Here is a 25,917-nt window from a genome sequence, read left to right as displayed (position 1 = left end):
GATAAAGTAGACAAAATTGAAATCGGCCTATAGTTGGATGGACTAGAACGATCACCACCCTTATAAAGAGGCAAAATTTTTGCTAATTTTAGGCAAAGAGGAAATGTGCCCGACTGAAATGAAATATTAATAGCATCAGAAAGAGCCTGAATAGCACTCAAAGGAAGTTTTTCCAATAAATTCACTGAAATACCATCGTCACTAGATGCCCTTTTCTTTTTCATCGATCCTATAGTGCAAAAAATCTCCCTGGGAGTAGTGGGGCTGAGGTAAAATGAGTTTCCACTAGTGGTAGGTAAAAATTTGAGAGGGTCATAAGTGGAAGAGAGACCCTTTGTGAGGATATCAGCAACCGAACAAAAGTACTTATTCAATATGTCAGAATCAATCTGCACTTCTTGAGAGCCATTACTTCTGGACACAACCTCATTAACAATTGACCACGCTTCGCGTTGCTCATTGGGGGAATATTTCAAACGTTTGGAATAATAGAGTTTTTTCGCCTCACACACAACTTTCCGGTAAACTTTTCGATATCTCGAGAATAGCGACAATACAAAATTATTTATCGGGTAGAACTTTTTTAAAATACCAAAAAATCTAAGATTACGACCGGAAATGCGAATACTAGGAGTTGACCATCTTTTCCGGTCCCTAAATCGATTTTTTAATGGGTGAACGGGAAAGTATCTATCAACTAACTTTGAAAGATATGCGTAAAATGAAGCAAGAGCATCCTGCTCATAAAATATTGAGTCCCAATTAAAAGACCGACATCCTGCATCAAAAGACCGGAAGTTCCTTGTGCTGTAAATTCTACCCAAACCTCTGGATTTGTATCTTTTTCTGAATGGCACCTGAGCCAGGATGGCATTATGATCAGACAAAGCTGAATCAAATACACTACAAATTACATTCTCCTGTATATTGGAGGCAACATAGTCAATGGCTGTTGATGTGGTACCTGTTACACGCGTAGGGCTATTAACATGCATAGAAATATTAAAAGAGGAAAGCAAATTAATTAAATCCAATGTAGCCCTATTCTCCCCATCTTCAAAATCTACATTAAGATCGCCAGCAAGAATTATAGTATATTTAGGAGAACATTTTAAAAGGAATTGTTCAAGCCTATCTAAAAAAGTACTTATACTACTATTTGGGGAACGATACACACACACAATATAATAATTGGCTTTACCAGAATAAACAATTGAGAATTCAAACTCCTTTTCGACACTAAGATCATCAAAATCGCCAAAACCAACAAAGCCGTCGCAAAAACATTGATGCACAAGAGCCACAGTGCCACCATATCCAAGGCCAGCCCTACAGAATTTGGAAGCTACAGAGTAGCCAGGAAGGGAAATTGGTTCCTCATTTCTCAACCAGTGCTCAGTAAGTAAGACAATGTTTGGAAAATTTAAATTGTCTAAAAGTATATACAAATCATCAGATTTACCGCGCAGTGATTGAATATTCAAAAGCATAATAGAAATGCATGCGTCAAAGTTGCCTACCCTAAAAAAGAAGAATTAACCAAGGCATCAGCTGAAGTAGAGTTAAGAGTAAGAGGAGAACTATCAGAGTTAGAGCCACTGGAATGCTTATCAAAATTAACATTAGATAATGGAACGGGGGAGAGTACAAAATTTCTTTTTAACGCATAACTAACAGTAACAAACAAAACCAGACGAACACAAAGAGCACTCTTACTAATTCTAAATTTATTATTTTGAGAGTTATTGCTGAAAATTCTTACTGAAGCCCTTTGGGACTTAAGAAATCTCTTACAAATAGATACCACATGAAAATAATTAAACTTATTTGTATTATAGTTAAGTTTAAAGTTTAATTAGTGAATTTATCCAAAGAAAGTAAACCATAAAAGGAGTGACAGTCAAAATAAGTTGATCCTAAATCTAAGCAAACAATAATATTATCCGTACTAACATAGTCAGTGGTTAATTCAAATATACGGTTTGCCATCTGGGATAAAGTATAGTTGGAGTGAACTTCACCGTGAATAGAATAGATCTTAGAGTCCAAAGAATGTGTCATCCCAGAGGCTACACCTCTTGCAGTCTGATCACCAAACACCAGGACCTGCTTTCTGCATACATTGACAGGATTACTTGTCACAAAAAACTCTTTAACATCAGGTACTGTTAAATTCTTGGTACTAGAAGGATTGTCAAGTTCTGTAATAAGTGTACAATGAGTGTCAGATTCGATATCCAAAGAATCCTGGATAACTTCCTCGCGTGAGTTAAAGGCTTTAAATACCTCCATGTCATTTTTGAGAGAAGCTATTTCACAAGACTATAATTATTATTGTTATTATCAGATTTCATGCCAAACGGCAATCGCACTCCCCTCTGGGGAAGGGGGTCCTCCCAGATATTTCAGATATCAGAAGGATGAAGCTCTGATGGAGTGCTTTACATGTTATCGAACTCTGTTTTTACCTTTATTAACAAATAATAAATTTAGACTACAATTACATGATATGTTTTTCAAGCTAGTTGACGTTATCTGCGTTTCCAATGAACTTTCTGATGATTCGAGATGTAAATTATTATTATTATTATTATTATCCCGAAGTCAACCAGTAGTTCGACGCGGCTATGTCGACATACTCTTGTTGAACCTCGTGAACATGCCTTCCATGTAGTTGTTTTCCCATCCAAGCTTGCATTTTTTCTTGTTCAATACTATGGTGAATGGGTATTTCAAGCTCTCTCTCAAGCAAGGTGTTGAGTCGTCTGCTTTATATTCGGCATGATGAATGTCTGATGTATCAGCCTTTTTAAAAAAAAAAGGATTGCAAGTCACTAATTTGCTGTGTTAGCTGCTTCCCTATGTCGGCCATTTCTCGGCCTCCCATATGTCGAGATAGCGTAGTTCGTTCTAATCCACTGCGCGGATGGTGCTTATTGGCTTTCATTAGGAGTGTTCTAGCCTTTTTTTGCAAATTCTCGATGTCCGTTTTAGTCCATTCTATAATAGGTACCAAAAGAGTCAGTTAGTCAACTGAATCCATATGTATTAATAGCTTTAAATAAGTTTCTGCTATTGAGACTTGTTTTAATGAGTCGACGCTTCTTGTAGTGATTTTAGCAGTCGGCTCATTCTTTATTGTTCTATGGTTCTATTCATTGATCTATATTATATTCTTTATACCTGGTTCATTCCTACATAGTTGTAGAATTCTTCTTCATCCATAGCAATAATTGTCTGACCGTTTTTTTATCTGAAAGTCACCTGGTTGCAGTTTACCCTTAATAATGTTTACAGTTTGCCACTTATCCAGTCCAAAAGTTATTCCAATATCATCAGAGAATTTTTTCCACTATTTTAAGCATCTGTACTAGTTGATTTCGTGTTGCCGCAAGAATTTTAAAATTATCCATATGAAGTAGGTGGTTTACTCTTGTGGGTTGTCTATTATTCTTCTTTAGGCCAAATCCGTCTCTAGTTGAATTGAGTTAGCTAGAGAGTGGGTTTATGGCAAGGCAGAAACAAAGTGTACTTAATGAATCTCCCTGGAATATACCTCTATGAATAGGAATCATATCATATATCACATATAGTTCCAATGCAGTTTCCCTTAGGCACCTTGAGTTTTATTGATGTTCGCCAAGATGCCAGAGGGAATTCTAAAAAGGAAGTTATTTGGTTATCTATTGTTGTACAATTTATGTACATTGATAAGCCATTTATGTGGTACTGCATCAAAAGCTTTGCGGTAGTCAATGTGTGCGGCGAAAAAGTTTCTCTTGATTCGTGAGCACGTCGTTTAAAAGGTTGGTCAGTTGTCGATGTGTTGACCACAATTTCCTAATCCAGAAATCTTGGACGTGATCTGGGCCTGGAGCTTTCCAGTTATGTAACTTTTTTATGACGTTAGAAACTTCGTCGACTGAAAATGGTAAAAATGCCATTTAATTATATGTTTAACACCTTACTCGTTCTTCATCCAGCCATTCAGTGTTGAGGTTGCATTCACTAGGTACTGTTAATTGATAGTCCCAGAACTCCTCGATGTTTTCTTTAGTGGGATAAATGCTAATAGCAGTGTTTGTTGGAGCAGTGTCATTAAGCTTTCGATAAAATTGCTTCTCTGAGCATTGAAAAAGTAAATTATCTTTTTTTCTTTCATTGCTGGATTTATAAGAGACCTAAAAAAATAGATAACTTTTGTTTAAGGGTATCTAGACATTGTTCCGGGGTATAATTTTCTGGGTCCTGCTGTGTATGTTGTTGGGTCTGACGCATTACTTCCTCTACTCTGTCTTGTATTTTTCTGGTTCTGATACCTCTGATTCCTTTAGCCGGCCGATGTCTTTCCTAATATCTCTAATCCTTTTTAGTAGTCTTTTTTCCCATGACGGTGTCGGTCTTTGATTACGTAATACTTTGCTGGTTATTTATTATTTTTAGTCCTAAGATTTCAATAACAACGGTAGCGGCACAGTAGATTATTAGATGAAGCTATTCAAGTGTCGTAGCTGAAAGAATAGCCAATTTGCAGGAAGAGTTAACTCTAGGGAGAGTGGGTCTTGTCAAGGGGTTTGTGCCTTTATACTCTGCTATTGCCCTTCTAAACTCTATTCTTAAGTTTAGCATGCCCTTTATCAATATGTTTATTGTCTTCTGTTCTGGTCTTCATTTTAGGTTTCTTAATTTATTATTAGTAAGGGTACTTGGTCTGGTGGGTCTAGGTTTTGTTCAACTTCTGTTCTTTCGTGGTCGGCATTATCCTGCAAATTGTCCCTTACTGCGTTCAAGGCCTGTTGATTATTTATTTATGCTGCAATTTCCCTTCTAATAGCCTAGCCAATCATCTGTTGCCCCAGATTTGTTACCTTAACTTAAAGAATATGCGTATTTAGGATTCACGTATTGCTGCTCTCCATTTTAAGCGCTGTCTCGGTAACCCTGCTTGAGTGAGCACTGGCTGAGTTTCCTGCACAGCACCTGCAGCACCTGCTTCAATTTCAAAAATATAATGTTTATTGGAGCTTCTAGTATCAAACGTAGAGAATAAAATCATCAGATCGTAAATAATGTTTGAATATTTTTGACTTAAATGGTTTTCCAATTATAATAAGCATATAGTTTGGTCCACTTGTTTGACGCAAATGGCAATAAATTCCATACAACGCGATCACGATCACAACAGTTCTCCTAGGCTGCATTGCTACATTACTGCTATTGAGCATATAACGACGAAATGACTATCGCCATCGCAACTGGACCTATATTTACAATAAAATTGGTCCGTAAATTAAAAAAGTAAAAAATATATAGCTGTAATGTTATTATATAAGAGTAGGTTATATTGGATTATATATCAAAATTTTCTTTTACATGAATGACCGCAGTTAAATCGATTTTCTTAAATCAATGCCTAAAGCAAATTAAAAGTCTTTTTATTTTAACTTACCAGAGGCAGCAACTTCAGCGACGGGTTTTTGCTGTTCATGGGCCATAAATCCTACTACAGAAAAAATGACAAATCCTGCAAACATACTTGTACTAGAGTTTACAACACAGACGATTAAGGCATCCCTAAAATATACAAATCTTTATAATATTAAAAAAAAAAGATTTAATATTAAACAAAATATTTAGTTCTCAAATTATTTGCATTTAATTCGCTAAGAAAAAAAATTTACTTAAAACATATCTTTAGAACATCAAAAAATAATGAAAATTTTATCTCAAGGAACAACTTGTACAAAATTCACCAAATATTAATTTTGAATTGGTTTTTTGTTTTTCTTGATACTTACTTATAAACATTATTAGTAAATTTATTATAGCTGCCTAAAGCGACTAACGTTCCTAGGCCAAGCCCATAAGAAAAGAAGATTTGCGTTACAGCATCGATCCAAACTTGTGATTCACCTAATTTATGAATATTAGGCATGACGTAAAATTTGATTCCTTCCATTGCTCCTGGCAATGTTACTCCTCTTATCAATAATATAGTAAGGAGAACATATGGAAACAATGCAGTGAAGTACACTACCTTGCCGGTCCATTTCACTCCTTTCCAAATACAAAAGTAGCAGATAATCCACACTAATAATAACGTTCCTGCCAGTTCCCATCTTATAGATCCCACGTGGTCGATACCATCACTGATCTGTAGTGCTCGTCGTCTGTAAGTTAAGTCCATACATGGTATTATTATAAAAACTTAGACTGAATCCCAGTAAGCAACAAATATTTTATGAACATAAAATACAGTCCTGATTTTCAAATTCCAATTGTTTGGAATAGCCTTTAATAATCTATGGATCTAAGAAGCTACTGTTAAGAGGAAAATCCATAAAATGAACAAATGTTATTTATAACATTTCTTGTTTGTTATTTGCCTATTATTCTGTTAAAAAAATCATAGTTTTTTCTTTAATGTATGGATTAACGGTAAAAAACTTTATCTTATTGTGGACATAAGATAAACATACGCCTCAAAAACTAGAGCTTTCAATGACGACAATAAAGAAAATGGTAGGGTGCAGCAAATTTTAAAAAAAAAGATTGAAACCTTCTTAGCAGTATTCTTAGCTTTAAAATTTGAAAATAAAGAGAAAAAATACTTATATTGAGAATTTGGCTAATATTTTTTACAGAATATACACACATTCCTATCTATACTATTCTAGTTTACTGTTCAGAGTTATGCCTGTGTCTTTTTCTTGCATTTTATAAAAATATATTATAAACATTAATTCTTCATCACATTCCTAATCTGTTTCTTGTTTTGTTTTTTTTTGTGTTTTATTTTTAAAATGTTTATATTATATTGATACTAACTTATATAACCTAATTAACCTAAAATGTGTGATTTTTTAAAATTATTTTCATTTTCTGAAGGGGCTCATTTATCTTTTAATTCAATGAACCACTATCTTCATCGGGGACAAGCGACGCATCTACAGACTGATGATAGATGACAGACTGGCATAACGCGGACTGTTTTACCTAAAAACGTACTAGGTTGCCGCAGAAGTTGAACCGCCGAACAAAAACGTTTCCCTATCTACGTCACTTCCAATCCATTCCCATTGCCCTACTTTTATCGTTTTTTCATTCCATATTCTTCTATACTTCTATATACTCTCTTGTCTCCATTTTCGCTCTGCAATGAGCCCTGTGACCAATCGTAGTGCATTCGTTTTTTCCCACCCAATCCTAATATACAGTGCTTTCATTTCAAAACGATCCACCCTTAATAACTTTCTTGAAAAAAAAAAAAAATCACGTGAAATTGGATATACAGGGGGACGTTTAATTATGCATTTACTGAAGTTCTGTCAATCACCTCCTCATAATTTTAAAATTCTTACATTTTTTATAATAGATAAGTAAAGAATGTCTATTTGCGAGAAAAAAGAGTGTCTTCAAATTGTTTGCAAAAATCTTTGCAGTCTTATAACTTTGTATGTGTATTTATTTCACTTATATTTTTTGCGAAACCTACCTAATAGGTACAAAAAAACACTACAATACCTTACTGCAGGCGATTTATTATTGTTAAAACTGTCAGTTTGACACGTGCAATTTTTCAATTTTAGTTAAAACAGTGAGTTAATAAAATGGTGTATACGCTAGCCGAAAGAATAGAAATAATTTTCCTTTATGGCGCTCAAGATCGGTGTGCTCGCAGAACCGCGAGAGCATTTAATGAAAGGTATCAAGATAAAAACGTGAGCCATAAATACGTATTAGAATTGATACGAAAATTTGAAGAGACGGGATCGATTTGCAATAAGAAAAAATATGAAAATAGAGTTGTCGATGAAGCATGCTAAGTTGAAGTACTAGGTCAATTTGCTATGGATCCAACTTTGTCTATACCAAAGGCCGCAAAACTAACAAATATTTCCACTGGTTCCGTACATAAAGTTAAAAAAAAAAAGTTCTTTCCTTATAAAATTCATATTCTTCATGAACTCGGAGAAGATGATTTTGATAGAAGAGTTTAATTTTGTGAAGTGATGTGCCAGCGAATTAACGACGATCCCCATTTATTGAAGGACATTTGCTTCAGTGACGAATCGACCTTTTTTTTAAATGGCCTGGTGAACAGACATAACTGTAGATACTGGGATAATGAAAATCCGCATGTTTTTCGGGAAGGCCATACCCAATATCCCCAAAAAATTAATGTTTGGGCAGGGCTTTATGGGAATGAAATACCACTCTATCTGGCCTCACAAATTACTTTTACATAATGCGTATGACTTTTATACATTGTCGCATAGTCATTTACCATCTCTATAGCAGTTTGGGGATCATGTCTATCGTTTCAACCTATAACGGAATACAATCGGTCAATTACGGAGTGTTTTTGTGAGGGTTGTGGCGTAGCTTGGTCTAATTCCTTAAAAGGGCTACCCTTTTATACAGCCTCCAGCTAATTTGTCAGTCGGCTGTCTTTTCCTTATATCCACATATTACAGCCCCATACAATATTGCAGTTTAAACACCCTCTTAAGATTCAATCAACGTTATCAATTTTCAAATTTTTAAACCTTTTCTTTGTAACGGTCCATTTATCTTTATCATAGATTTTCCCAGTTTCCATTACCATCTTAATATGATTTAAATAATTCCCTCCAAGTCCAGAGCTATTCTGCAAGGAGCATCAGCCATGCTTTATTTGAAAATGATTCTTTCCAAATCAGTCACAGTTAACTGCTAAATTATAAACTGAAATAATAGCCTGTTCCGCTCGACTAAATATATAAGGATCCCAGACCAAAAAGTACCGCTCCTTGCGCATAAAGCGGGCGTGAGCACTGAATTTGTTCGGCTCTATATTGTTCAACCATCCTTCTATGACTATGATATAGAGGATTCGATCGAGGCTGGAGCCTTGTGGATACTTTTGATAAATAATTTATTCAACATCGCTCCCGGTCCCGCTGAATCGAACGAATTGCCCATATCCTGCGTGACTAAGTCTATTTTCCTCTTGACCTTATTTCCCTCAATATTTTTTACAGTATAGCTATCGACCTCCTATCCTTTCTAAATTCAAGTTGCTTTTCATTAAATTCTCTTAAAGTGTAATATATGATTGTGTCTTATTTTAGTTATAGTTGAAAAGTATCGCTATTACTTGATATAACCTTGCGGTTCTTACAAACTTTTATTAATTTCTTTTTTCATTAAACTTTCAAGATCGCAAACAAAAATAAACTATCTTCTGTTAATTCTGGAAAATAAAAAGTTTTGCTTTTAAAGATTATTATATTTTAGGCCCTGTACTGGTATTAGTTAAAAAAAAAATTAATAACTACTCTATTTTTACGTACAGTTTAATGGCATGGTAGAAAAACACTGCGTCATTTTTTCGAAGATATGGCCCAAAATTTTATGGTGCAGATACCAAAGAAAGTTAAGTAGTTAACAGTGTTAGTCGCTTTTTCTTATCTGTGGCCTCCTCCCCACCGTATGCGTTGATAAATATAGTTGAATACTTTTCGGGTTAGAGCTAAGCTCAAAAACCAACTTCAAAAAACTGTATGTACATTGACAAAATTACTATTTGAACGGGACTATTGTATATTAGCGGTAGCGTTACTACCCTCCGTCCCATCGATACCAACCAGGCATGGTACTCCCAATTCTAAAGCGTGGTAGATCCAGGCGCAATAAGTTTTACTAACGCACCTTTAATTTACGCAAAACAGGGATAATTAGAAAAAAAACCAAAAATGTTATCATTTTATCCGTTTCATAATAACTAAATGAACTAAGAGTAGTGATTAAATTTAAGATCAGACAAGAAACTTTTTTTGTACTGCAAAATTTCAAAGGCAGAATAACTTGTAAATACTGCTCGAAAAATTAAGATGGTTTTTACGCAAATATTAGTGGAGTTAGATATCATAAACAATATTATCAGGATTATCTACGATTACCACAAAATTCAGCAACTCTAACAGGAATACCTTGAATTAAATGCCACCTGATAACCTTATAGTAATTCTTTGTTTGCAGTTATAGAAAATATCGTTCTGAAATCACCAGTTATTGTTAAATATGATAAAAACATTTTTACATCCAAATGATAGATCAAAATCATCATTATTGTATGTAGGCAACATATCACTAAATAAAGTCATGGGATATATTCACACTATAAATTCTATAAACTTCACTATTCAGATAGCTAATCGACTTCGCTAAGAAATATTAAGAACTAAACTCATACCAAACGGGTATTTATGTGGTACGAGTTTAATTGAATTAATAGGTATTGGCAAGATTTAGTACAAGCATCGCTCAGTGCTAAGAATTAAGTGAATTGGATTAGAAGCGAGTTATCAGTATGTTATTATATATTTCACAATTACTGAGATAACAGACTCTAAACCATATAGCTTCAGCATCGAATTATCACTTTACTTAAATTTATTTTGAGCATAAGGTAAAACGTTAAGGTCTATGGTTGGATGTCATTTAATATTTAAAATATATTTTTTTGGTACTATTACACTTTATATGTAATTGGAATTCGAATAGCAGATTGGGTTTGTTTGGTGAAACAAAAAAAAAATTGAGGATTAATCAGAAAAAAGAAAGTGGTTGTTTTTCTTGATAAAAAATATTTGTTTAATATGGGTAATTTAAAAAACGCAAAATCTAATTCTACTAAGTTTAAGTCCCCTTCATTTATTAAGAAATTGATTTACTTTTTCTTAAAATATTTGTTTTTTTATAGGATAAGTAACTAAACTATATGAGTAATACAAATTGTAACTGAATATAGTAGAAATACTACTTACTCCCAGAACTCTTTCACAGGATCTGTTAGCTCGCTTACTGATACATTATATTTATTTAAGTTGCAAATTTTAGTCAATGTGTTGTTATACGTATTGTAGTTATTCCAACACGTTAGAGCATTTCGATCGTAAGGGTTTACACAGTATTTTGTATTCCAGTAGTTACTACATGTTCTCCATGGTACATCTAAAATATATAACAAATAATAAACTTGTTTTTTTAATAAGTTTATCTATTACAGTTTCGTTGATAATATTCATAATTTTTTGCATATTCAGAAGTAACTATGTTACTGCTGAATATGCAGGAATAATACATACAATAATTGTACGATCTGTTTAAATAAATTTATGGAATGCATCGAAACTCTCACATATTTAAAAGATCTATATCTACCTGATCGAAGGGACATAAAAAAATAAAATATAGCCCATGCCAAAATTACAATGTAGTAAATATTCATCCAGCATGACATTACAGCCGCTGCATAACCGATACCTGAAAAGTAAAAACAAAACGTTTTCTGCATTATTATTACTTTAATGCACCAACCTTTAAAAAGTGGAGCAATTTTAAAAACCCCCAAACCCCCAATCGTCAACATTTGTCCTAGCGCTAATTCCATGAAAAACATGGGTATACCAGCTAAAAAAAGAGTAATAAAGTACGGTACTAAAAAGGCTCCACCGCCATTTTTGTAACATAAGTATGGAAACCGCCAAACATTTCCTAAACCTATTGCTAAGCCAATTACGGATAAAATAAAATCTAATTTGCTGGACCATGTTCCTCTTTCTGGTATCTCACGGCTTTTGATGTACTGTATTTGATTTATAGAATTAACAACACTTGTTAAGGGTGGTAATTCTATTTCTTCGTGTCTGTTTAAATGAAAGGTATTTTTTAAGCATTCGTGCTTTTCTGATTCCTTGCGGTTAGTCATATTTTCTTTAAAAAAATTCCTTTCAGTCCTTTTCTCTGTGTCAAATTGATCTAATCAGCTCATTGAAGCACTAAAACAAAAAAATCTAATAGTTAAGTAAGTCATGATAGACATAAAGCTAATAGAGATATCTCAGTTTTTGAAAATTGTAAATGAAATAAGAAAATAGTAATGTTTTTATTTTTTTTTAAATATTTCTTTTCGAATGGGTCCAGTGCACACGAAACTAAACGGACATTCACAAACGCTCTGAAATTCGAACCCAGTGCCACACGATGGCTAGGCAGGTATATGTCCACCGCGCTGGCCGGGACCGGCAGAATAGCTTTGGCCAAATATTATATATAGAGAAAACTACTTAATAAATATGCTTTGTGCAAATAACATTGTCCCCATTCTCGGAAACTTATAGAGTGATTTAATACATCAAGCATATTAAATCTGCTTAAAGAAAAGCCTATACTTTAACCTAGACTTACATTATTTAAAGAGGGTTTGCTTGCAAACTTTGAATTAAAAATCATTTCGTATATCAGGCTGACAAATTTCTTTATTGGATAACACACCCAAGAGAAACATTGCAACCATGCATTAATACGCAAAATTCATAAGTAAATCTATGTTACAGAAAGAACGATAATGCTCCATAAATTCCCCGATTTCCCATATACGTAAGACTGTTCTTCGGCTATATCTCGAGAACCGTTCGTCGTATGACTTAGGGGTAAAAAAAATTATTGGATAAATCGGTCATGAAGAAACGCTGAAACATATTTTCAGTTCTAAAAATGTAACTGCCATCTTACATTTTCAAATTTGCTTTTTCTTTAAATTTCGCATAACTAATTTTTTTTTTTACATTTTTAAAGAAAACCAGTTTATCTGTTATTTTCGTAAGAAAAAATCAGGTATTTTAATTATTTTTCTAATAACCTGATTTAACTCCTTAACGGTTTCACCGATTTTTAACAAATTTTATATTTTTTAAAAGAGAATTCCTTAGACAATAATAATCAATCAAAATATAGTGAATTTAGATAAAATGTTTTCTGACAGGGGGCTATTTTTAACACCATGACCAACGTACCTAAAAAAATCAAATGCAATGATATAACTTTTTGTTTATGAAAAACCTAGTCAAATAACAACCAACGAAGCAAGTGAAAACCGTTTTTCAAAATCTCCTTCCTAACCTCAAATAATTGATCTTTGAAGGCCAAGGATCGCGCGGTAAATTTCCTAAAAGTGGTAAGCTTATTAGTAGCCCCGCTGAAAATCGGTTTTTCTTGAATAACTTTTGAAGTACTTGATATAATTAAATAAAAATTTTACGTGATCAACACTACTAAGGACCTCTTAAAACGGAGTCCTTAAAACACATTTACCTTATTTATTTTACCAACGACGCACTAGGTTGTACATTACAATGCTTAACATCCTATATGATAAAGACTCTGAAATAATGAATATGGCTAGCTTGAACCTTAAATTAAAGAATAGACACTCTTGTTTATTATCGACTAAATGGACCGTTTGGAGAAAAAAACTAAGAAACCACTGTTTTATTTTAATTAAAAAGAACCCAATGTGTTTTTTTTCGGCGATGCGACAGTTAATCAAACAGATAAATTCCATTAAGTTTTTTAATCTGAAAAAGTACATGTTTTCAAAAATGCAATGCCGTTCTTAGAAAGGCACCTTAACAAAATTGTTTAAAACACTGGTGTTGTTGAAAACGAACATTTTTCTTGTAACGAAAACACAACCTGAAAAAAGAGTGTAACGAATAAAGAAGCTAATAATTCTAAAAATTAATTAAAAGCTTCATAAGTAGGTTCAACTTGGGTTCCGTGACATCTGATACACTAGTGTATCAGTTAGGTACGACGAATCGTGGATTGCTGTTCCTCATCACATTACAATAAATCTTAATTCTCTGTAATAGTTCCTCCTGAGTATCGACAGGAGTTGAATACACCAAGGTTTTGAGGGGATCCTATAGGTAAAAATCCTATGACGTTAGATCAGGAGACCGAGAAGAGTGGGCAATGTATCCTCCTCTACCTATCTAACGGTTTGGATAATTGTTATTCAAGGTGGTTCTTTACAGCAACGCTGAAATGATGTGGGGCTCAATAATGCATAAAATACATGTTTCGGCGTATCGCAAGTGGCAAATGCTCTATCAATTATAAAAGATTGTTCTGAAGGAACTCCAAATAAAGTTCTTCATTCAATCGTGGCGGTAATACGAATGGACCAATCTACTTAAATATACTTAAATATACGCCGAGATATGTTTTCTTCTTATATGCAAGATGATGCTCCTGTGCATTTTGCTAGACTGGTGAGAGAGTAACTTAATTCTAATTTTAACTAAAGAAGACCTTAGCCCGCACGAAGTCCAGACCTTAAATCATTAGATTTTTGCATGGAGGAATACATGAACAAACGTACAAATCGTCAGAGTCTTGATTGGACTGAGAAACGCTTCTTGTTTACTTCTGCAACATTAGAAATAACTTATCGCATTAGCAACAAATATCCTTTCTGGGAATTTTAAAGAGAAGTTTGAATTTCGTCGAAAAAAAACAATGAACACAAGAGAGCAATTAATGGTAAAAATAATAACTGCTGCTGATTCATTTCGAAAAGAGCAATTTTAAAATGTATTGAGATAAATGGAGGTCATGTCGAACATTTACTGGCAAATATTTTTGATTTTCCTTTTGTATTTTATCATTCATTTAAAATGTAATAAAACTAAAAATAGCTTGTAGTTTAAAAAGTTTTTTTGAGTGCATGAAAAGCTTTAAATGCAAATCTCTAAAATTATCCCAAGTCTAAAAAAACTAAACTTAAAAAAATCTAAATGTTGCTCCATGACATAATTAAGAAAAGGTTAATTTTAGAATTTTCCATATAAAAAAACGTAGCATTCTATTAAAAACGAAAAATAAATGCTAAATTTATGGCCAAAATTCAATAAAAATACATTAAATTTATCACCCCTGTATCTTGATTGTCTAACTTTCGAACTAGGACAATTTAACTTAACCCATTTTTTTGAAAAAAGAATCTGCCATTAAATGATTTACTATTATTTATACGACACCTGTATATATCGATTAAGTCGACACTTTGTGTATCTTTGTTAATATTTAAAATATAGGGTCGGTTAAATTGGCAAACTAGTAGTAGTAGTTTTTTTCTTTTAATTAAAATGGTGAAAACAAAAAAATTGAACATTCGGTTTCGAGAAACTGTGAAAAATTTAGTCTTAAATCATTTACAATAATAGCTTAAACCTAAAAATATCAGAGTTATAGCGATATTAATAAATTTACGATGTTTAGGCAAGTTTGCTTTAAAATATAAAAATAATAACAAGTAAACTTTTACTTATTTTACAATTAATGCGCAAACATATCACCATCTTGTTCAATATTTTTCTCAGCAGGCGTCTTGTAACTTTCTTAAAATTTGATCTTTTGTTTTGATTGATTTTTTTTGATTAAATTATTTGCCTAATATGTGTTTGAAGTTCCTCAACGGTTCTGTATTTTTTGAATACTTTATTCTTTACGAAACCCAAAAAAAAAGGGTTAGGTTTGGTGACCCGGGTCGCCAACGAATTATTAAGTAATTCAAAAGTCAGAGTGCCATCATAAACCACAGGTCTTATTATTTAGCTTCCTATTAAGCCGCATTAAACGTTTATACTTGATTTTTAAATTGATTTTTTGGGTTTTTTGGATCAGTAACAAAAAGATTTTCTTAAAACACATAGCTTTTTGGAAAAATTAGCCTTGTCGCTCCAAACTATACATTTTAAAATATTATCATTTGCGTTATATGCATTACATAACCAGTCGCAAATAGCAAGTCTTCTTTAGTTATCGCCAAGCAACAATGCTTATACTGCTTCATACTTATATAGCATAAATTTGTGTTTCTTTAGGACCCGCCATGTTAATGTAAACTTACACCGTAAACTCTTGCTAAATCTAGTTGAGTTTTCCATATGATCTCAAAATATGCCAAAATAGAAATTTCAACATGCTCGTTACTTCTAAATTTTCGGTAGAGAATTAAAAAATATCTATGGTTTGGCAAGTTACCAGTCTGGAATCTCTGGGAGTACTCTTCGAGCGCTTTGTCTATTTTTTGGAGATACAAGGTAACATTTTAACATATCACATTTCTCAATACGCATAAAAAGCATTTTACTAATTTATATTTTACACAAATCACTTGGTATTTTCATCCTTTTTGATACTTTCGCTAGTTCAACCAAAACAATATTAATTATTAATTAAAGAACCAGAAAGTAGACTTTTTCAATATCTTAATAATTGGTATTTTAAACACACATACACCCCTTAAAGTAAAATCGATTAAAGAAAATCTATTACCTTACTAATAACATCAAATTACTTAATAAAGCAATAAAGCTATGAGACAAAGCACACAAAAATTTAACCAGGAACGAGAGCGATATGAGATTGGACTTAGATTGGATTAAATATGACGAAATGTAATATAGATTCAAGTTCATATTTCTTCTTAATACGTGATACGTGAATTTTCTTTTTATTTTCAATAATTAAGCGTATGAGATAGTAATTCTTAAATTGATTTCTTCTGAAATAGTGACGTAATACCAAATAAAATGAGTGAATAATTATGAATTCATCACCATAATATTCTAAATATGATTAACAGAGGTAAAAAATCATATCTATTTATTTACTTATTGACTTTTAAATATTGGAAAACCTATTTATTTTGCTTTCAAATTTTCAATATTTTGATCTCGAACGGGACATGCTCATTGCTCACAGCTTTGATCGTGCCTCGCCATAGAACGTCGGCTTTTCGAGACTCATTTGTATTTTAAGCAATAAAAATTTGGAATAGCCTGCATAAGGTCAAAAAAAATTTGATTTGACACTTTTTTCTAAATGTACCAAATAAAAACTTCTTATATTAAACTTCTTTATAAAAACTAAAAACTTCTAATATTACAATATTGTAATAATAAATCAGGTATAATATGTTATTATAAATATTATTTCATTTTTTTAAGACAATGACAGATTAAATATTATTACATTGAAAAAAAATGTTGTAGATACTTAATATTATTTGTTATAATAAAAAATATCATTACTACGAAAAATAACAAAGTTTTTAAAATTTTACCACTTTTTTTTTAAGATCTTGTAATGATGAAATAAGAAATTTAATTCGTTTGCGTTCGTTAAATAGTAAGTTGCTAGTTCTGGTGCTAATATTATTTGCGATTAGAACATCTTTATCATTGGTGATGCTTACGAGGGGGATTTACGTTTTCAACAAGAGATCAATAAAAACGAAAGAGTAATAAAAATGCAAGTTTCGCAAATACGTAGATCCGTTGATTTTCCACTTAAATATCTTTAAAAATTGGTGCGAAATTATATGCTATATTTAAATGGAAACGGAAGAAGTCTTTTTCGTGCGGTGTACCACGCCGATTCTCCGTCATTCCGGAATTACGGAAAATCGGCTAGTTTTTTGATGTTTAAAATATTGTTGCAGTATCTACAAAAATATCAAATTTTTATTAAAAATATTGAAGCTCTAGGAACCTGTCAAAAGCAAAACAATGACCCTCTTCCGGTCATTACGGATACATATGACATATTAAGTGATCATGACTTCAAGGAGAAAATACATGAAAGAATAGATGGCATCCATAGCCTTCATACCGGAAGCTCTGGCAATGCACAACAGTCTTTGTTCAAGTCTATTGGGGAAATCAAGCAATCAATTACAATATTTTAATAATAAATCAGGTATAATATGTTATTATACATACAATTTCATAATATTTATAATAACAATCTTGGATCTTTAGAAAGAATTATGGAACAGGCAGTCCAAGCGTTCCTAGATGGACTTTGCGATGGTGAAATGAGGCAGTACTCACTAACACATCCACCTAAGCTGGTAGATGCTCTAACACGGGTCCTGTAATTGGAAGATGTCAAGAAGACGAACAAGGGTCAGGCTCGTGTTCGACAGGTGTGATGAATCCCTCAAGCGCATGATTAGGGAGGCAGTTGAAGGACGTAGTTGCCAGGACCAGAAGTTCGAGTCTTGGAAACGTGAGAAAGCAGGTCACGTAAGAAGACACAGTCCAAAAGGCGCTACTTCCACTTTCATCAAACTAAGGAAAGTCGATGCCAAAAAGCAATCGTCGATCTGTCTTCAGCAAGCCATAGCAAGAAGTACATCTAAAGTACATCTTGGTCGTGAGGGACTAGTTCAGTAAATGGGTTGAGGCATACCCTTTACCAAACCAGGAAATCTCTATTATCGCTGACGTCTTAATAAAATAATGCATCTGCCGATTTGTTCTGAATGTATCATTGGACCTAAATTCAGACCAAGGACAAAATTTGGAATCCAGCTTGGTGCAGAACATCTGTAAGACGCTTGGAATCAAGGAAAAGAGAACTACTACATTACACCCGCAGTCAGATGGCATGGCTAGAACTGGTATTGGTCTTTTTCCGAAACAGCTTTCTGGCAGAAATCAAAATTAAAATGTAAAATTAAACATTCTAATATATACATTTACAAAAAATTGCTCTTGGTGCCCCACCACCATGAAGGCATGCGGGCTTCTTCAGCGCAAAAATTACATTCGTTATGAAAATTGTGAACTATTGAATGTGATTTGGATATAACAACAAGTATCATGAAGAATTGTTTAGACTAAAACATTTGTATTAAAAATATTCAGTTAAAAATATTTAGTATTTATTTTAGGTTTTCATCAACATTTTTCTCGATTTTCATGTTCGTGTATAAGGTTCGTGTAATATGCTCTATTTTAGGTATATAACTTTCTGTGGGTTGTGGAAATCGTCCAGTCATATCTGGAACAGGTCTACCACACGCAGCTAAAAAATTGGCACCAAAAGTCACCCTTGCAAGAATTTGAAGCCGACATTGCAGGTTTGGTTCGACTATTATATCCAGATTTTTAGGAAAGAATCATGGCAGCAGGCATCATCAACAGGCAGTCATCTATCTGTTATACCAATTTTCGTCTGCTTTTGAAAATGTTTAACCGTGAAAGTGTCGTATTTTAAAAGCTAAAATAGGAAAAGCATGCCCGACAAAAAAAATGAAGAAACCAAATTCATTCTAAAATTAATAGGGAGCTTAAAAATAATTTGTATTAAGAAGGAATAGTGCTGTACATATTATTATTTGCTAAAAATATCTAATACATATCCTTAAACATCTAATACAGAAGTCACTTGCTAAAACTAAAAAAAATCTTCTTCATAAAGAAATATTTAGAAAGGAATGAGTTATAAAAATATTAAAAAAAATATTATTGTATATAATTCCAAATAAACTATTTTTTATGCTGTAGTTCAAACACAAAGCAGTTAAGATGATAAGTTTATTTGCTTTTTTTCTATATATTTTCCCTAGTTAATGACATCATCCAGATAAACTAAGTATGATTCCGAAGTTATTCCACATAACACAGATTTCATAGGCCTCTCAAAGTGGTTGACGCATTACAGAATCTAAATAGCATGTTCACTGTCAGGCTGTCCTGTTTTAGTCAAAAATTCAGTTTTTTACTTATCTTCTGGATGCATTTTTACCTGCTAGATACTTTTCAGATTTAGCGTTGAAAACCAATATAAACCTGCTACCGTGTTCAAGCTCTCGTCAATTCTTGGTAGGGGATAACTGTCTTTCTTAAAATGATCATTTAGTCATTAATAGTTCACACGGAATCTGGTAGATCCGTTCTTGTTATGTACTTGTACAATCGAGTGTTCATTTGATGCTACACTAAGGCAGGACGTCCCAGGTCACTATCGTGCCAGGAAAACACAATTAGATTTTGTTCAATAAGACGTCGCAATTTAATACTTTGTCGTTCTTGTCCTTATTTAATACTTTGACTTCTTTGGTTATATAAGGGACTTGTAATCTAATAATCGGGATCTCTATTTCATTCGCTGACTCAAGGATTGAATTTTGGTAGTGGTGAAATTCTGCAGTGCTCTGTTGTTCGTCTTCGCGATGGTATGGCTTGATTTTGTTTTCACCACTTTCTCACACTCACGGCCGCATATTATTTCTTTTACTACCAATCTGTCTCCAGAACGTGGCAAACGGCTTATTCTTATACGTGGGGTTTGGTAGCATCCAGCCAGCTTGCACTCCATAAAGTGGACTAGTGGAAGTGTTCTTGATTTCTCGAGTTGATTGCGACATTAACGAAGGTGCTCCTCCTCATTCAAGGTTCGATTCGTACTCAAGTTTCTTCAGGCGGTCTTTCAGGTCACTCTTTGAGGTTCTGAAAAGCTGCATCTTACTCCAGTCCATGAATCAAAGCTTCCAAAACACTTATAATACGTTATCCTTAAGGTATGGTAGGCATCTGGATCTCAAACTTCGGCAATAAAACAATTTATAGAGATTTATTCTTAAAACTCCGTTGGAACGGAAAGGTGAGCCAGACTTACTAATCGAGCAACATCGGGCTTAACTTGTTGGTGACCTTCATCAGTTTATTGTCTCCCAGATTTCAGTTGCGCCTGGTACAAATGTTGTAGATGGGCGTTAGTGTATCTCTGCATTAAGGTACGCACCATTAAGTCTAAATTAAGTTGATCCTGAAAGGTCCATTCTTAGGATCTAAGCGGTTTTCCGTTCCAGCTGCCTTGAACTGATTTAAGTAGGTACATGCTTCTTTGCAGTCGAATTTTGGTGGCTTCACTTATATCATTGTTTATATTCCAGGATCGAGATAAAGAAGGACACGGTTTACTCTCATCTCTAGTTTCTGTATCTTTTATTGTACTTGCCTTAATTCTTTTTTAACTGTTGCCTGGTGTATATCAAGAACCTCTCTAAGTTGGAAATCCTATTTCCCTTGTTTTCTGTTACGTTTGTTCTGCTCCTTTTTGAGATCTTCTTTTAAGCTAAGTTTGTCTCGTTCCTCTTACTCATCCCTTTCTTTCTTGTCTCACTTTTCCTGTTTACGGTCTCGGTTCTCTTGTTCTTTTCTTTGTTTCTTATCGCGTTTCTCTTATTTATTGTTCCGTACCTCTTGTTCTTTGCTCTACTTCTCGAACTTCTTTATTAACAGTTCCATTAATTTCAAGGTCTCGTCTTTCCCTGACTTCTAGTTAATGGCATTTACTCAATTGGGCTTCCAGATATCGATTAATGCTGACACCAATCTTAACGTTACACAGAAACATACTCCTTCCGGAACATAATTGCGCCAGGAATACTTATATATCAGCAACACCAATGGAGACCAATAATTTGAAGAAAACACTGACAGTCAAAAAATAAAAAGTCTAGAAAATTTAAACACTAGGATTTACAATAACATAAGCCAAATTGGGACCCAATACATGAAAACTCTATTTTACAGCTAACGCTACTAAATTAGTGGCAAATAGAATGCTAAATAAAGGAGTGAACTTAAACTACAAAAAACGAGCAAAACAGTTCAAAAACTATAAAAATAATTAAAATATTAAGGTCTATATCTATATGCATGTACTAGATATTGGTAATCTCTGTTATGCCATTGTTACGCCATCTCTGATTTGGATTTTACTTTTAAACATTTTAAATTAAACTGTACCTAATAATAAATTATCTACATTATTTAAATAAAACTGTAAATATTAATAATAGAAAATGGCTTAACTTACTAATACATAATTTGCTGATATGTATTTTATTTATGCAATAACAAGCCATTTAAACGCGTCTAATTGTATATATTAAAAAGACGTTCGTGTTCAATATTTGCAAAAAATAAAAACATTTTAAATATTTTGTACTTTTATTTAAAACGGGCTTATTTAAAAGGGTGCTATTATTGAAAGACATATTAAGAATAAGAACAATAGGAACAGTGTAAAGGGATGAGGTTTACGCTAAATTGGGCGTAGATCTGAGACAAGTACATGCAAAAATGCACAACGATTAAACGTTAGTCATAAAAAGATTCACATTCTATGGAAAATTTTTAAGGATTACGAGGTCTATCGTTAGCTAACAATAGATACTTAAGCCTAATTACGTCAGCAGCAAGTTCAATATAACATTGGGAATAATTTCAGATAATTGTGGGAATTTGGGCTGCAAGAAAATTCTAGTTTAAATGGATAAATCATTATTTCTTTGGATATTTTCTTTAGATTGGATAAACATGAAATTATACAAAACATACAAGAGTAACAGTACCTTTCTTTAACGAGAGCCATGCAGATAGACACAAACGACACGGATACAGCCGGAAATTAGTACGATTCCGGCAAGCTGATAATGTGGAAACTAAAAAGCGATGCAATTATTAGCCATCACATACCGGTAAAACTTTCTTATGTGATAAGATTATTATAAATGGCATTATAAAATTAAACTTCTTTAATATTTATAATAACCTTTTAATAATAAACGTTTACAATTGTGTAAAATAATGTCTGAATTAATTCTAAATATTCCCTTGTTAATATATACAGGTTGGGAAATCGATCATTATGCATAGAGAGGTACTTAAAGACGAAATATGGCAATGCTTGATGGGCGCATGCAATTCAGGCGCTCTGCTACTCGCTTGGAACGTCCTTGTTTTTCAGTACGACGTTACTAACCATCTAGGTTTGATATTACTTGCAATAAAATTTCGCAAAATATTACGCGACTTTTATTTAGTTTTTCAGGCATTTTTTAAATATTTTCTTGATGTAGGCTTTACATACATCAGCGTACAACTTACATAGAATTATAATATCAAAATGTTATATTGTGTATTGCATGATGAAAATTATAGTCTTATTTTAATAACAATAAAGTTTAAACTCTGATAAAAGTAGAAAAAATAAAACTCTTAAAAATAAACTTAACAAAAACTAATTCTTTAAATAAAGTGCTCAAACAGATCTCCTTCTTTGGCTAAACAATATATTAACCTAGCATAAAAACCATTTCGTACTTCCAAAAGAATTTCTGATGAAATTGAATTGGAATCCTTAAGATAACCCCAAAAATAAAAGTTATTTATAGAAATCTAGAGTTCTTAAATAAGACAGTTAGGAAAAGTATTTGTTAATTTTTTTTTATCATAACCTCATTATGAGCAGGACAGCCGTTTTATTGAAAATAGACCGATCCCAGATCTAAATAATGGAGGATCTGAATACCAAGAAGAGCTTGGCTTTGTAGCAATTCAAGGTATTTTTGGTCATCTAAATTACTATCAATAAAAAATGGCCCTATAATATGGTCTCCCAAAATACCATCTCAAACATTAAATTTTTGAGAATAGTGAGTACGAAATTGACAACTTCTGTGTTCATTTTGCTGAGACCAATGTCGAACAATTACAGGATTATTTCTCATGTAATGGAGAAAAAAAATCAGGTGAAAATAGAATACTCCTAAAAAATTGTTTTTTTTTTCTATAATTTTTCACGAAATTCCATTTTTCGCCACTAATCTTCAGGAAATAATTTTGAATTGCCTTCATGAAACCATTTCAAACTTTGAACTGTTTCGGAAGTTTTATAAAGAATTAAAAAAAAATTCAGCCCCTCCGAAAGTTAGAAACCTAACTCTACTTAATTTTTTTAAATAGAATTATGCTACTTGTGGCACCTTATTGGAAAGCTCGTTTAAAAAGGAAATTGAAGGTGTACTTTCCTTTTAACCCGGATTACTCCTTGACTTAAAATTGAAGAAAACTGTGTTCCGGAATAAAAATAATAAACAAAATATCCCGACGTCAAATGCGTATTTTGTTTACCTTGAAAGGGTTAAGTTAGTGATTAGTCGCTATAAAATGACCTAACTACCCCAAAATTATGTACATGCCACCGTACCGTAAACTGAATACAATTCAATGTTTTTTAAATAAAAAAACGCACAGATAAATAGGTTTTTGTAAGATCTAATAAGTAGTATTATATAAGTATTAATAAGTAATATTATATAAGTCCAAGAATATTAAAAAGAAGTAGACTTTTATAAAAATGTTTTATAGCAAATCTACAGAGTGTCAAAGTTTGAAAAAAAAACTTGTTTTTTCTTAATAACTTTTAAACCAATTGATATTTTTTTTTCAAATTTTGCTTACAGGTTAACAGGTTTATGGATTTCAAAAAAAATACTAGTGGCACATTCGATCTTCTTTTGAAACCAATCTGCGAAGCGACGAAATATTTTGTGAAAGTTTAGTTTTTAGACTTTCTGTTTAATTTAGAAGAAACAGTTGCTCCTGCAAAATTGTGATGTTGCACCGTGTTTGAGATATTTTAGTTTAAATTTTAAAAACATTCTAAAAAGAGACTAATTTAAAAAAATGGGGAGGGCTACTTGTCAATAAGATAAATAAACGAGATAGTCAAGTATTTACAGTTTTGGTTTATTTTTGCCTATTTTGTACCCAGAAGTACTTCATCCAACAAATCATGAAGGCGGTTGGTGAAAAAAATTCAAAAAAACTTGAGCAGCTTGAACAGCGTTGAGCCGTGGCGGGAGAAAGAATGGACTAATAACATAACCGTTATAAATATCTAGCCAAACGTTAACGCTTAACGCATGCTAAAAAGACCTAACACGATTTTCTTCGGCCCAAATATGACAATTATGATGGTTCAAAGTTTCCCTTCGAGTAAAACTGGCCTCATCTGTCCAAAGATTTTTTTTTTAAAATTGCCCATTTTCGTCAACTGAAGTAAGTATCCAATTACAAAACATTATGCAATGGTTTTCATCACCAGGAAGCAAATTTCGTACAGGTTGCAAATGGTATGGATTCCTATGACTTTTATGAAATACACGAAGCACTTTTGATTTTGTTGTATTCAGTTATATGGCTACTCGTCGACAACTTAGTCGAGGATTATTGTTATGATATGTTCATCATGATGTTCTCAGTATGGCATTTTCATGATCTTTTCTTTTACTAGCCGGTCTCGATCTTGCTTACTTTTTAAACCAAACTCTCGAAAACGATGATGGATGTTTACAAAAACACGAGCGCTTGGTTGCCTTCAGCCTGAATATCTTCTCTGATATTCTCGAACGGCCGCCGCTGCATTTCCGTTGCAGAATGCATAAATGAAATGCATATCTGCGTACTCAGTATTATCAAACCGTACCTTTTTTTTTAGATCTCTTTATGTAAATACAAATTAAAAACTTTGAACTAAACTGGCATAATCAGAATGAAATAAACAAAAACTGTCAAAATAAATAATGACTTTAGATTACTTGACCATCTCGTTTATTTATCCTATTGACAAGTTCAAGCCTGTTTAATTTTACTAAAAATTCCAAGCCCGTTCGTTTTTTTCGGTTTAAAACATTTCAAAAATGGTGCCAAAAATGGAAGTGCAACTGTTTTTTCTAAATGAAACAGAGAGTCTAAAAATTAAACCTTCATCACAAAATATCTTGTCACTTCGCTGATTGGTGACAAGGTGTTACGCCACTAGTGTTATTTGTTTAAATTGGCTTCATCTTTATTTAGAAGAACAATCTGTTAACCTGCAAAATTTGAAAAAAAATTATTAATTAAATGTTTTTAAACCAGAACAGATTTGTTTTCGTTGTATTAAAGCAATTTGCATTGCACCATTCCTAATCGTAAGCAAGTCAGCATCCAGAAACATTTTCAGTTGGTCAATGTGTTTTCCATGCCAAATGATGGTGGTGTCATCTGCAAATATAGTAGACTTTGTCTAGCTAAGGAAAGGTACAGCACGTGTTGTTCGGCTCGGTTGCCCAGTAAATTTGTTTACGCCGCTGCCAAAGCAACGGTATCGATCGCCCCGATTTGCATATAAACAGTGCCGTTGCGTTAATTCTTATATTTGTGTTCTGTGCCTTTTAGTGTTTATGTCTTTCTAGAGTGAATAATTTTTATATTATTTTTTTATAGTTATTTTTGTTTGTGATTATGGCTCCAAAAAGGATTGGTGTGAAAGGAAAGGTTTTACATAGCCAAGCAAGAGAAATTATTTATAATATTTCCAAATTTATGGAAAGAGAAGCAATGGAGGGAATTCAGATCCCATTAAAAAATTACCGGTGTAATATGTATTAATTTA

At 32.8% G+C, this 25,917-nt stretch overlaps 1 protein-coding gene across 3 annotated transcripts in view; it reads right to left on the bottom strand.

The window, feature by feature from the left end:
- LOC126749216 (sodium- and chloride-dependent GABA transporter 1) overlaps nt 1-25,917 on the bottom strand; it is a 50,331-nt gene that overhangs the window by 14,018 nt on the left and 10,396 nt on the right. For all 3 annotated transcript variants that reach the window (XM_050458902.1, XM_050458901.1, XM_050458900.1), the window contains exons 2-6: nt 11,365-11,825; nt 11,209-11,310; nt 10,812-10,998; nt 5,799-6,170; nt 5,450-5,574 (exon numbers count right to left, since the gene is read on the bottom strand). In XM_050458902.1, the coding sequence (XP_050314859.1) occupies nt 5,450-5,574; nt 5,799-6,170; nt 10,812-10,998; nt 11,209-11,310; nt 11,365-11,755 (1,177 nt within the window). In that variant the 5' untranslated portion in view covers nt 11,756-11,825. The remainder of the gene's footprint in view (nt 1-5,449; nt 5,575-5,798; nt 6,171-10,811; nt 10,999-11,208; nt 11,311-11,364; nt 11,826-25,917) is intronic.

The sequence above is a fragment of the Anthonomus grandis genome, chromosome 22 (assembly GCF_022605725.1).
Source record: "Anthonomus grandis grandis chromosome 22, icAntGran1.3, whole genome shotgun sequence".
Lineage (NCBI taxonomy): Eukaryota > Metazoa > Arthropoda > Insecta > Coleoptera > Curculionidae > Anthonomus > Anthonomus grandis.
Note: the sequence above shows the minus strand (reverse complement) of the source record. Positions and strands in the feature narration are given on the sequence as shown.